Below are 10,939 nucleotides of genomic sequence, written 5' to 3'. Positions count from 1 at the left end.
TTGACGGTCACGGTTATTCCTCCTTTCTTCGGTACACATTGCACCGGGCTGACCCACTCACTATCGGAAATGGGATAGATCATCCCATATTTCAATAGTTTCTTCACTTCCTTTTCCACCACTTCTTGCATAAGTGGGTTCAACCTTCTTTGTCTTTCTCTTACCGGCTTAGCTCCATCTTCCATCAAGATTTTATGCATACAAATTGCGAGGCTAATTCCTTTGATGTCGGCAATGGACCATCCTAGAACTTTCTTGTGTGACTTCAGTAGCTCTATTAATTTGAATTCCTCTTCATCATTCAACGTAGCCGATACCACAACCGGTAAAGTTTCATCCTCACCAAGGAAGACGTATTTCAGATTTGTAGGGAGTGGCTTCAATTCAAGCTTTGGTGGTACTTCGATTGAAGGTTTCACATCCGCCACAAAAGTATCCACCACACATTCATTCTCGAGACTTGGCTGATCAACTTGAGAATCTTCTATTTCATCAAAATCTACTTTAAGTGTCGAACCATAGTCTCTCTCCAAACTCCCTTTGTCATACACGCTTCCTTCTATTCTTGCCGAGCAACACATCTTGTCAAATATGCACTTGTCGAGGACATCAACTCTAAAGCACGCTTTTGCATCGCTAGGGTGCTTCATTGCCTTTTCTACATTAATGGTCACTTGCTCACCATTAATTCTGAACGTGACAGAGTTGTCTTTTGCTCCAAGCAACACATCTCCCGTGGCAAGAAATGGTCTACCAAACAGAATTGGTACCTCTTTGTCCTCGGGCATATCCAATACTATGAAGTCAACAGGGATGACAAATTTGTCGACTTTGACCAAGACATCCTCTACTATTCCAGTGGGCTTCACGATGGAATGATCAGCCAATTGTAGAGCAATGTCGATGGGCTCCATTCTATCCTCCAGTCCAATGGCAAGAGCAGTTTTCAATGCCATGAGTGAGATTCCCGATCCTTGATCTAGTAAGCATTTTGTGAAGATTGTATTCCCAATCTCACAAGGGATCACACAACTTCCGGGATCCCTCTTCTTCATTGGCATCATTCCCGAAATCAGTTGTGAGCAATTCATGCTCAATGCCACTATCCCCTCATCTTGTAATTTCTCCTTGTTTGCCATCATGTCCTTGAAGAACTTGGAGAACTTGGGAAAATTAGTGAAGAGATCCACTAATGATACATCCACATTCACTTTTCGGATCACATTCATCATCCACTCAAAGCTTTTCTCTTTTGGAACCCTCTTCTTCCTTTTGAGTGGATAGGGTGGAGGAGGAATATGATCGGGGAAGTTGAACTTACTTTACGGGTCTTGTGCCGGACTTGCATTCATCTTTCTCTTTGATTCCATTTCTGATGTCTTCTTTCATTTCTCTTCTACTGTAAACTTTCCACTTGAATCGGATTCTTCACCATGTTCCTTGCTGCCGGATGCAGCCTGTTCTTGACCATGTTGGGCCCCCTACACCAACGCGGGACTTCCCTTACATGCCTCGTCCGCCCCTGCGTGCGAGGAATGCAAGCCTAACATCTCATCCGCCCCTGCGTGTGAGATGCCGGAAGTACCTTGGCCGTCCATTAATGGTGTCGAATCCAACTCGCGACCACTTCTCAAAATCACTGACTTACACTGTTCATTACCTCTCGGATTGGGCACTGTATTACTTGGGATGGTATTAGAAATCCTTGTGTATGATGCCGTAGCAAGCTGTCCAATTTGAGTCTCAAGATTTCTCATTGTAGCATCGATCTGCCCAAACTTTTCCACCGTTTTATCTTTGAAGTTCTCATTCTCCTTTTGACTCTTAGTCATAAAAGAGAGAATCTGTCCCAATTGATCCTCAACTGATGGCTTCTTCTCATAACCCGGAGGTTGAGTGTTGTTCCTCCATTGAGTCCCCGAAGTGTTGCTAGGACCAGCTTGATTCCAGTTTATTTGTTGAGGCCTCCAATTCTGCTGATTGTTGTATTGGTTGCCTTGGTTGAACCCTTGACGATTGTTACCTATGTAATTCACGTCCTCCACTGGTGGTCCTTGAAGACTTAGACATTGATCAGTATGATGTCCGCCTTGGCACAACCCACACTTCATCACAGTCACTGCTTGAGGTTGAGCAGTCAATTGAAGAGATTTCACTGCTTTTGTCATTGAAGACATTTGAGTACTTATATCCGTCAATTGAGCCTCGATTGCTGTCACTCTCTCAGCATCCTTAGTAGCACCAAATGTATCTCCTGCCTTCTCAGCCGCTCTTCTTGGATTATGCCAATTTCTTTGATTATTTGCCAACCTTTGAAACAAGGCTCTTACTTCATCATGAGTGAGATCATCCAAGTTCCCATTTGAGCCCGCTGTGACTAATCCCGTGCCTTCATTGTTGAGTCCTTTGTAGAACTTCAAGAGGTCATGCCCCGGAGCTAAACCATGACTTGGGCATTTCCTTAGCATTTCTGTGAATCTCTTCCAAGCTTCTGCGAAAGACTCATTATATTTCTGTCGGAATGAGGTGATCTCCTCTCTCAACTTCTCGATCTTCATTGGAGAGTTGTACTCCAAAAGAAACAACGACTTCAACTCTTAGAATGTTGCTATGTTGTAGCCCGGTAATGAATCATACCACGCTCTTGCTTTCTCCCTCAATGAGAACGGAAATAATGCCCTCTTAATCCGATGGTGCTCCACATTTGGAGGTCTATGAGAGTTGGTCAATTCATAAAAGGCATTAAGATGACTCACCGGATCTTCATCATCCTGTCCGTGGAAAAGATTTCCTCCATTCACCAAACTAATGTAGTGAGGTGGAATATTGACGTTGTCGTTTGCATAAGCAAACTCCCCCGGGTACTCAATTCCCGATCTAAGAGTGTCACCATCCCACGGGTGGTGGAATCTCATTGTTCTCTGCCATTGATTCAACAACTGGCTCCTGATAATCCTCCCTTTCTTCACCAAAGAGTCGGTTATTTCTGATTGGACTCGGGTAGTCCGGATAAATCTCAAACGCTGAACCTCTAAACTTTCTCCTTCTTTGATAACAGAGTAATCCAAACGGTGGTGTACCCTGTGATCGCGTGTGCATTCACTTTTTGTTTTTTTAATACCTGCGCAACAGAAAAGACACCAAGCACAAACACAATATATTACCTAATACCGAAAGTGAGACCTCTCGACAACTTCGGGGTAAGTACTATAAAAAGTGTGTGCTTAAGTGAAAAACTAAACTACCTAAACTAAGAGTTGGGGAAAAAATCACATAGAAAATATACTCCTTCGTCTTCAAGTCCAGACGTGGTAGATGACTATCACCTCCCAAGAAAACGAAATGAGTACCTTCAAAATAAAAAGAAAGATCAAATAAAATAACACAAATAAACAAACTAGAAGTTAAACAATCTATTGCCTTCCCCGGCAACGGCGCCAAAACTTGATGTGTAAATTTTCGAGTTCAATTATCAAGTGTAAGATCACACAAATTTAATAAAATAGCTCTAATATTACAGCAATACTGCAAGAATACAGCGTCGAATGTAATACTTCGAGTGTCGATCCACAGGGAAGGAATTGATTATTTAATTCTAAGACGTAGAAAACACATACTAAAAAGTGATTTGTTTAGAAGGTTTTGATTTCCAAAAGTCGATGACAAAATTAAGCTACAAGTTAACTAAGAAAGACTATTCAAATAGGAAAATATGTCACTCCAAGTTGCTCGCTAGGCTTGTATTGTTCTACACCTTTTACAATAAATCATATGATGGGATTAAAACATCAGCCTAATCACGTACACTGAACATGTACGCGATGAGTAGTTCACAATTAACTGAACACATAACCTATGAACCAATTTTCAATGTCTATAAACTCATGTGGAAGCGCGGGAGAAATAAACATCTACTATAATCACCTACTTAATCCACTATCAAATTATCCTTTAAACAATTCTAATTCAATAGTATACCAACAATCAATCAATCCTAAACTATGTTAAAGAGACAATAGCAAAGGAAATAACAACACTACATTATTAGCAAAAAACATAGTGTATAAACATTAATCACATTGATGGTATCAAATCACATGAATTCAATAGTGTAGAAACATCCATACAAAGCCTAGATTACAACTTGGAGTAATATAGAGAGTTTAGCCTAACCACATGGTGATATTTGCAATTAAAACCATAGGAAGCATGCTCTCGTTGAGTGGAATTGGGATTTGAAGACGGATCGTCGGAATGTTGGCCGGAACTCTTCCTTTTCTTCTTCCTCCTTTCTTTCTCCCTCTTCTCTCTTTTTCCTGCCCCAATCCGTCTGATTTTTCTCCTTTCTCTCTCCTTTTTTTCTCCCCTCAACCGCCAAGGAAAACTGCCGAGTTGCAGTTGAAAATGGACTACCCGGCCGTGTGGTATTTTGCAACTGAAAAATCACCCGGTCGGGTGAAAACGTTCTGGACTCCTCATGCATTGCGGACTACACCCGGACGGGTGGAATTGTGCAACTGAAATATCACCTGGTCGGGTGAAACGTTCTGGACTCCGCGTGTAATAAAAATTGCACCCGGCCGGGTGGAATTAGCAGGCATAAAAATACACCCGGACGGGTGCCTCCCTTTGAGAGCTTTCTGGGCAGATCGGGGAATTTTTGCACAACTTTTTCACCATCCAGGCTTCATTCCTACACCATAACACATACTTTTGCAAGCATCAAACTATATAAATCATGTAAAGTTAGAGGAATAAAATGTACAGTTTGATTCGCATCAATACCCTTCCCCTTTAGGTTTGAATCAATCGAAAGATTGCAAATAATATGAATTTTAACAATATAAAGTTAGTAGTAACATATAAGAAAAGAAAAAGTAAATTGAATTACAATTAATAGATAATGAGATTCACATCATTAATAAATTAACTAGTAAAAAAGCTTCTAAATATTAAAAATGAACTGATTTGATGAACGAACCTAATAACTACTGATAAAAGATGGGTGATTTTCGGGACCATAAGAATATTTTGTTACTAATATAGGAGCATTCAAGCATATATTTCTTGATAATTAGGATAAAGCTTTAGGTGAATGACAAAGAATAGTACAACTTAATTAGGAGGAGCCTTATTTCAAAACCGGTAGCATCCAATGTGATTAAATAAACCCCAAATAATACAATGAAAATTTTGCTCAAGTAAATGAGAAAAATAGTATTACTGGGTTATTACACGGAGTTGGACTTTCAGGCATCTCGTTCTCTATATCTCTCATTTTTCATACAGCAATCCAAACAATAAAGCAGCTGGAAAAAAACAAGAAATCTTTTCCCTAGTAAGATTTCATTATTCACCAACAAAATGGAAAAGCTACAAATCTGCGCGCAGCCTGGAAAAAAATCTGCCGATTTATGAATAAACTAGCACAAAGACGAGCAGATAGTCGATCCTCTAACACGGAAGTTGAGGAAATCTAGTTCACAACATCAAGCACCAGCTTCCGAGACTTGAGAACAGACCACCTCATGCGCCTATAATAACCAGCTTGAAGAAGTGCGAGTGATAGAACGAATATCCATTTGAATCCCATCTGTGGTTTCAGTTTAGCAATGCCAATATGTAAGACAAGAGGTCGAAAACTCGTGGTGTTTACAGTCTTTGCAATATTTGTTATTGAAACATTACCAGTTTTCGCTCTTCCATTTCAGGCTCTGCGGCCCATGTTAAAAATGTGACAACATCTTTTCCCATCTGCGGAAGATAGCAAATAAAGAGATAAGCATGATACGGGAAATGGGAATGTGGCCTGTACCTCGATACAAACATGTGCTTAAGCGCAAGGAAAATAATTAGGGATTTTACCTGAGCTTCTCATACTCAACGGCACCATCATTAAGCATTTTTGGCATAGCAATAGCTCCACCAGGGAAGTAAGGGTTATAATGCAATCCTTCACGAATCTAAAAAGGCAAATACTTTTGGCATTTAGAATCCCATATATAAATTCCCAATCATCAGTAATGGCAATTAAAGTTCAATCACAAATTGTGGATATTTACAAAGATATTCCAAACCGGAATCTACAAATAAAATGAAAGAATAATTGTTTATTTTCAAAAATATGCATGGCAGTCTCATGTACTCAGGACACATGACATGAACACAGAACTACTTCTAAAATGATTTTTAACATCAGCTGACTACATTTGGAGATTCATTTGAAGTACTCAAAACCACTAGAATAATTAAACAAAAATCCAAGGACAGGACCACGTAATATAAGGAATGCTTCAGATCAAAGTTTAGGTACGAGCCGTAACAGTTTGAAAGTTCTGTTAACACTAATTAAGCTATGAATCAGGATGTAAGAAGTAAAAAGAGTGCTGGTGGTGGTAAGGATGACCAAATGCATAAAAAGACGCCCTGCCACCCGACCTATCAAAAGAGAAGAAGAAAATAAAACAAAAAGGAGCACAATAGTAAGTTTAAAGTGGGAAGGGTAGCAATGAACATATTAATCCACTTGGTGAGCTGACAGTTGCCAAATACAGACTAATGTTCGATAAACTCTATACTAAAACGAGGTCATTTTAGACACAGTCACACAGATTCTTCAATACTATAATATTGGACAAGGTAAATCAAATATGAACCAGAAAAACTTACTGTAACACCAGCAGGAGGGTCATGATATCCAGTCAATAGGGCAAACACATAATTTTGACCATTGTGGCGAGCCTAAAGAGGCAAAAGGAAAAAAAATTAGGAGAGATGAGGACATGAAATTCCAAGGATAAAGAAATGAGGGAGAGCCCGGAGTGGTAGAAAATACTTTGGTTATAAGACTTAAATCAGGAGGATAAGCGCCACCATTAGCAAACCTAGCTGCTTGTTCATTTGCATATGGCTGAGGAAACCGGTCACTGAGCTTGCCAGGACGAGTAAACATCTCTCCCTCATCATTTGGCCCATCAACTACCTCAATCTCAGCAGCCATAGCTTTAGTTTCTTCTTCTGTATATGCAACACCTACCAAGTCGCGGAATGAAATTAAGGACATTGAATGGCAGGAGGCACAAACTTGTTGATACACCTGGTGACCACGCCGAATCCTGTTATAATGGCGAAGACATCTTAATTTAAAATCAATGTGAAATGAAAAGCATTTAAGCATTTCAATGGAGAAGAGGATGAAATCCAATCACAATAGTAAAAACTAATTCATAATATTTGGTAGAACAGATAAAGACAACCATTAGATTTAAATGGGATAAGTATCTCATAAGTTGATAAAAACATAACTACATAATATACATGTTATTGCAGTGCTTACAGTTACAACAGAGAATACTTTCAGCACAAAGCACTAGAACATTAACCGAACAAAAGGCAGAAATTAAATGCACATTGCAACTATATACTGGTATAGGAGCAAATAGTTTGTTTAGTTCATTAAAATTCCATCTTCTTTTCTTAGATTAATCATGATCAAATAAACATTATGTCCCCTTCTAATTTCAGTTGGTACCTTCTAGTGGTCAAGTATATGTTGAAGGAAAGAGTATTTTTGAATGAGAATATGGGGTTGTCTTTTTGCAGAATGCATAGTACAATTTGGACATCAAGCTGGTCATCATTAATTATTAAAAATAAGATACTTGGGTTGATCATACCCTAAGAACAGAAAGATACAGCACACACACAAGGAGAAAATATAGAAAATGGACTGCCCAAATACAACTTTTTCCACACTGTCAAGTACCAAAGGCGGGGGGAAGAACAGCGTTGATAGGCCTCCATTAACCAAGTTGATATTATAGGAGATACATATAGGTTGAAAGCAACTACAAAAGATTGACGCAGTGCAAAATCCTGATAACTGGTTGCAAACCAATATAAGGATAATAAGTGCCGAGAGGTTATGTAACACAATGAGTTGGTTCCAAACATATTGTAGTCCCACTATTTCAAAGAGAAATCTTTACAAGAACGAATCTATAAGCAAATAGACACATAAAAATTAACTCAATCAAGTTACAAAACCATTTCGTTTATATCGGCAACAGAGAATGCAGAACTGACGATATTCAGTTCTTATAAAGAGTACAAAAAAAGAACTTGAGAAAGCTACAGATTAACTTACGAAGCATGGTCATATGAATTTAGAATGCCACTGTGTGGCCAAGGATAGGTGGCAGCCTCCAAACCATGTTCAGCTTCATCACAAGATGCTATTGTTGCATAACTTAACAACCCTGAGACACCTGCCCCACATAGAGCCAATACCCTCCACGACTTAGCGGTGGCAGATCCAACTGCTTCCTGCCCTTTCTTAGAAATATAAGATGACAAAACTGGAGATACCTGAAGGCAAAAAAATATTGGCATCGCCGTTTCAGCATTTCTTTTAAGCACTTAATTCAGAAATTGCCTAGACGATGGTTATGCGAAAGAAAATGAAAGAAAGAATTTCTCAGTTCCGTGTCAGGAAAAAGAAAATTTGAACCTAAGGTTTTGTGAGAGAAAAGAAGTTGTGTATCAGGTTTCCCATAGACTATGATAACAGATTTATAGAATTTCAGAAATGAACGGATGCATTCATTGCACAAGTTCAGCAAGAATGGAACAAAACCCAATCAACTATCAATCATGAGCAGATTTTGCACATATGTTCAATATCTGTTGTTGGGACCAGAGGAATGATTTCACCAACCTTACATTGCATTGTAGAAAATGAGAAACTATCCAGACAGAACAACGGTAAAATTTAACCAAGAAAGAGAATCATACAGTGTTTTGTGATTGAAGTCTCTCTCTTAGCAGCCGGCGGAGAGCTCTGCCCCCAAACATCTTATCTCCCTGTTTATCGAAATAAAAGAACAGAATGGAAGATGTTCAGCTTGAACTAATCCGAGAGACACAGTAGGCATGCGCATAGTCTCATTAACAGGAAATATCCATTCAAGGGCCAAAACACAAAGCTAGAATATTTTAAAATTTGAATTACTATGATAGAAAATAAACAATGTACGGAGTATTTAACATCTCCCTTCTAGGGGAACATTAAACGGAGAGATTATCCAATGTGTGCATACAACCTTCGCTATTACTAAAACATATTACCACTCTCGATACCAAAAGAAAGCCATAATTCCACCAAATGAGCAACATTTCCACTAAATCACTGTACTGGATCTAGTCCATGTAATTTAGAAAAACCCTAATTGAGTATTTCTACAAACAGCCAGTACGATAACTGAAGATGGCAATAATAACAATGGGAGATGGTATACTCTCAATTTGACTGCAACTCATGCAATTGTTTCTAAATTCAAACACGCGAATTAAACAACACCAATCATCATCTTAAAACAGAAGCAGCAAAGGCAGCAACCATATAAAGTACCATAGCCCTAATTGAATCTGAAATATTAACCTACCAACGTGTAGAAATGCAAGACGAAAATCGGGAGAGAAAGAAAAAATAAGAAAAAAAAATATAACAAAATATAGAGCTGGAGGAGAAAATTCACCTAAAAAAACGATAATCCCACGGCGGCGAATGTGAGATCCGATGATACGAAGAAGCTAGACGACGACGTGAAATTAATATCTGAGTTTGGAGTTTTTAAGATAAAAATAAAAGTTATTGGGCCTCAGTGACGGTTAATAGCAAATCTAGACTTTGTTTATCAGTGGAGATTTTAAGTGGGCATCAGCAATGGTCGCACAAATGTAGATTAAAAAATGGTACTCGTACCTCCAAGAGCATCCACAATAGTGGACGAGCCGGCGGACGAGCGACCGGCGAGCGCGAAACAGACGACCCCTCGTCCGTCGGATAAAGCGGTCATCCGTCGCGCTGTCCGTCGGCTCGTCCGCTGTTATGGGAAACCGACGGACGAGCCCACGGAAAACCGAATTTTTTAATTTTTAAAAAAACTTTATGTATACAGCTCGTTCCAGTTTATTTTCATTCGCACCACTTGTATTACCGAGTTTCTCTTCTTTCTCTCTACATTTCTCGACATCCCGGAATGGCTAGTGATAGTGATACGGGTGGCAGTGGCTGGGATGATGAGTATCGTGGCGAATCCGCGAAGAGATACGGGCCAATACGTCCGCTGAGATAAATCACTTGATGAGGGAGGCCTTGCAGCAGCAGCTGCCGGCGGTACCTCGCCCCATCCAACATCGAGTTGTAGTACACCGCGATCACGTCGTTGCACACCAACGGTTGTTTGACGACTATTTCAGCGAGCAACCACGATTTGGGGACAACTTATTTCGGCGGCGTTTTAGGATGCAACAGGATCTATTTATGCGTATCGTGAACGCTTTAGAGCGTCGGTACAAGTACTTCCGATTCAGGGAAGATGAAAGTGGCAGACCGGTCACTCGCTTATACAGAAGTGCACTGCTGCAATTAGGCAGTTGGCTTACGGAGGCGCGGCCGACATGTTCGACGAGTACCTCCACATCGGCGAGACGACTGCCCACGAATGTCTCAATTATTTTTGTCAGGGCGTCGTTCAAATATTCAGGGAGAGGTACCTACGGAAGCCTACCCCCCAAAACTGTCAGAATCTGATGGATATGCAAGGGTCGGTGCATGGGTTTCCCGGGATGTTGGGCAGTATAGATTACATGCATTGAGAGTGGAAGAATTGCCCCACCGCTTAGAAGGGGCACTACACGACCGGCTTCAAAGGCAAGAATCCCACAATGATCCTCGAAGCCGTAGCTGACTACCGGCTGTGGATTTGACATGCATATTTTGGGGTAGTCGGGTCGAACAACGACATCAACATCCTCCAGTCGTCGCCCTTTTCAACGAGCAATGCATGGGCGTCGATCCGACCATCAGTTTTGTCGCCAACAGCAACCAGCGTGATATGGGCTACTATTTTGGCGGATGAGATCAAATGTCCAATCG

At 40.2% G+C, this 10,939-nt stretch overlaps 1 protein-coding gene and 1 non-coding gene across 2 annotated transcripts; one reads left to right on the top strand and one right to left on the bottom strand.

The window, feature by feature from the left end:
- The first annotated feature begins 2,439 nt into the window (after nt 1-2,439).
- Nucleotides 2,440-2,546, top strand: LOC121791525. Its single transcript, XR_006048593.1, has one exon. It is a non-coding gene; the product is annotated as a small nucleolar RNA R71 (small nucleolar RNA).
- A 2,631-nt stretch (nt 2,547-5,177) lies between these two features.
- On the bottom strand, nt 5,178-9,679 carry LOC121791522 (cytochrome c1-2, heme protein, mitochondrial-like). Its single transcript, XM_042189451.1, has 8 exons — nt 9,537-9,679; nt 8,794-8,862; nt 8,147-8,367; nt 6,836-7,115; nt 6,670-6,741; nt 5,866-5,963; nt 5,689-5,809; nt 5,178-5,593 (listed from the first exon to the last, which is right to left on the bottom strand). Exons 2-8 carry the CDS (start codon nt 8,851-8,853, stop codon nt 5,477-5,479), a joined length of 969 nt encoding a protein of 322 aa, XP_042045385.1. The 5' UTR covers nt 8,854-8,862; nt 9,537-9,679; the 3' UTR covers nt 5,178-5,476.
- Nucleotides 9,680-10,939: the final 1,260 nt, after the last annotated feature.

This window comes from Salvia splendens, unplaced genomic scaffold (assembly GCF_004379255.2).
Source record: "Salvia splendens isolate huo1 unplaced genomic scaffold, SspV2 ctg839, whole genome shotgun sequence".
NCBI lineage: Eukaryota > Viridiplantae > Streptophyta > Magnoliopsida > Lamiales > Lamiaceae > Salvia > Salvia splendens.
The sequence above is the reverse complement of the archived record's forward strand: the minus strand, read 5'-3'. Positions and strand labels throughout refer to the sequence as shown.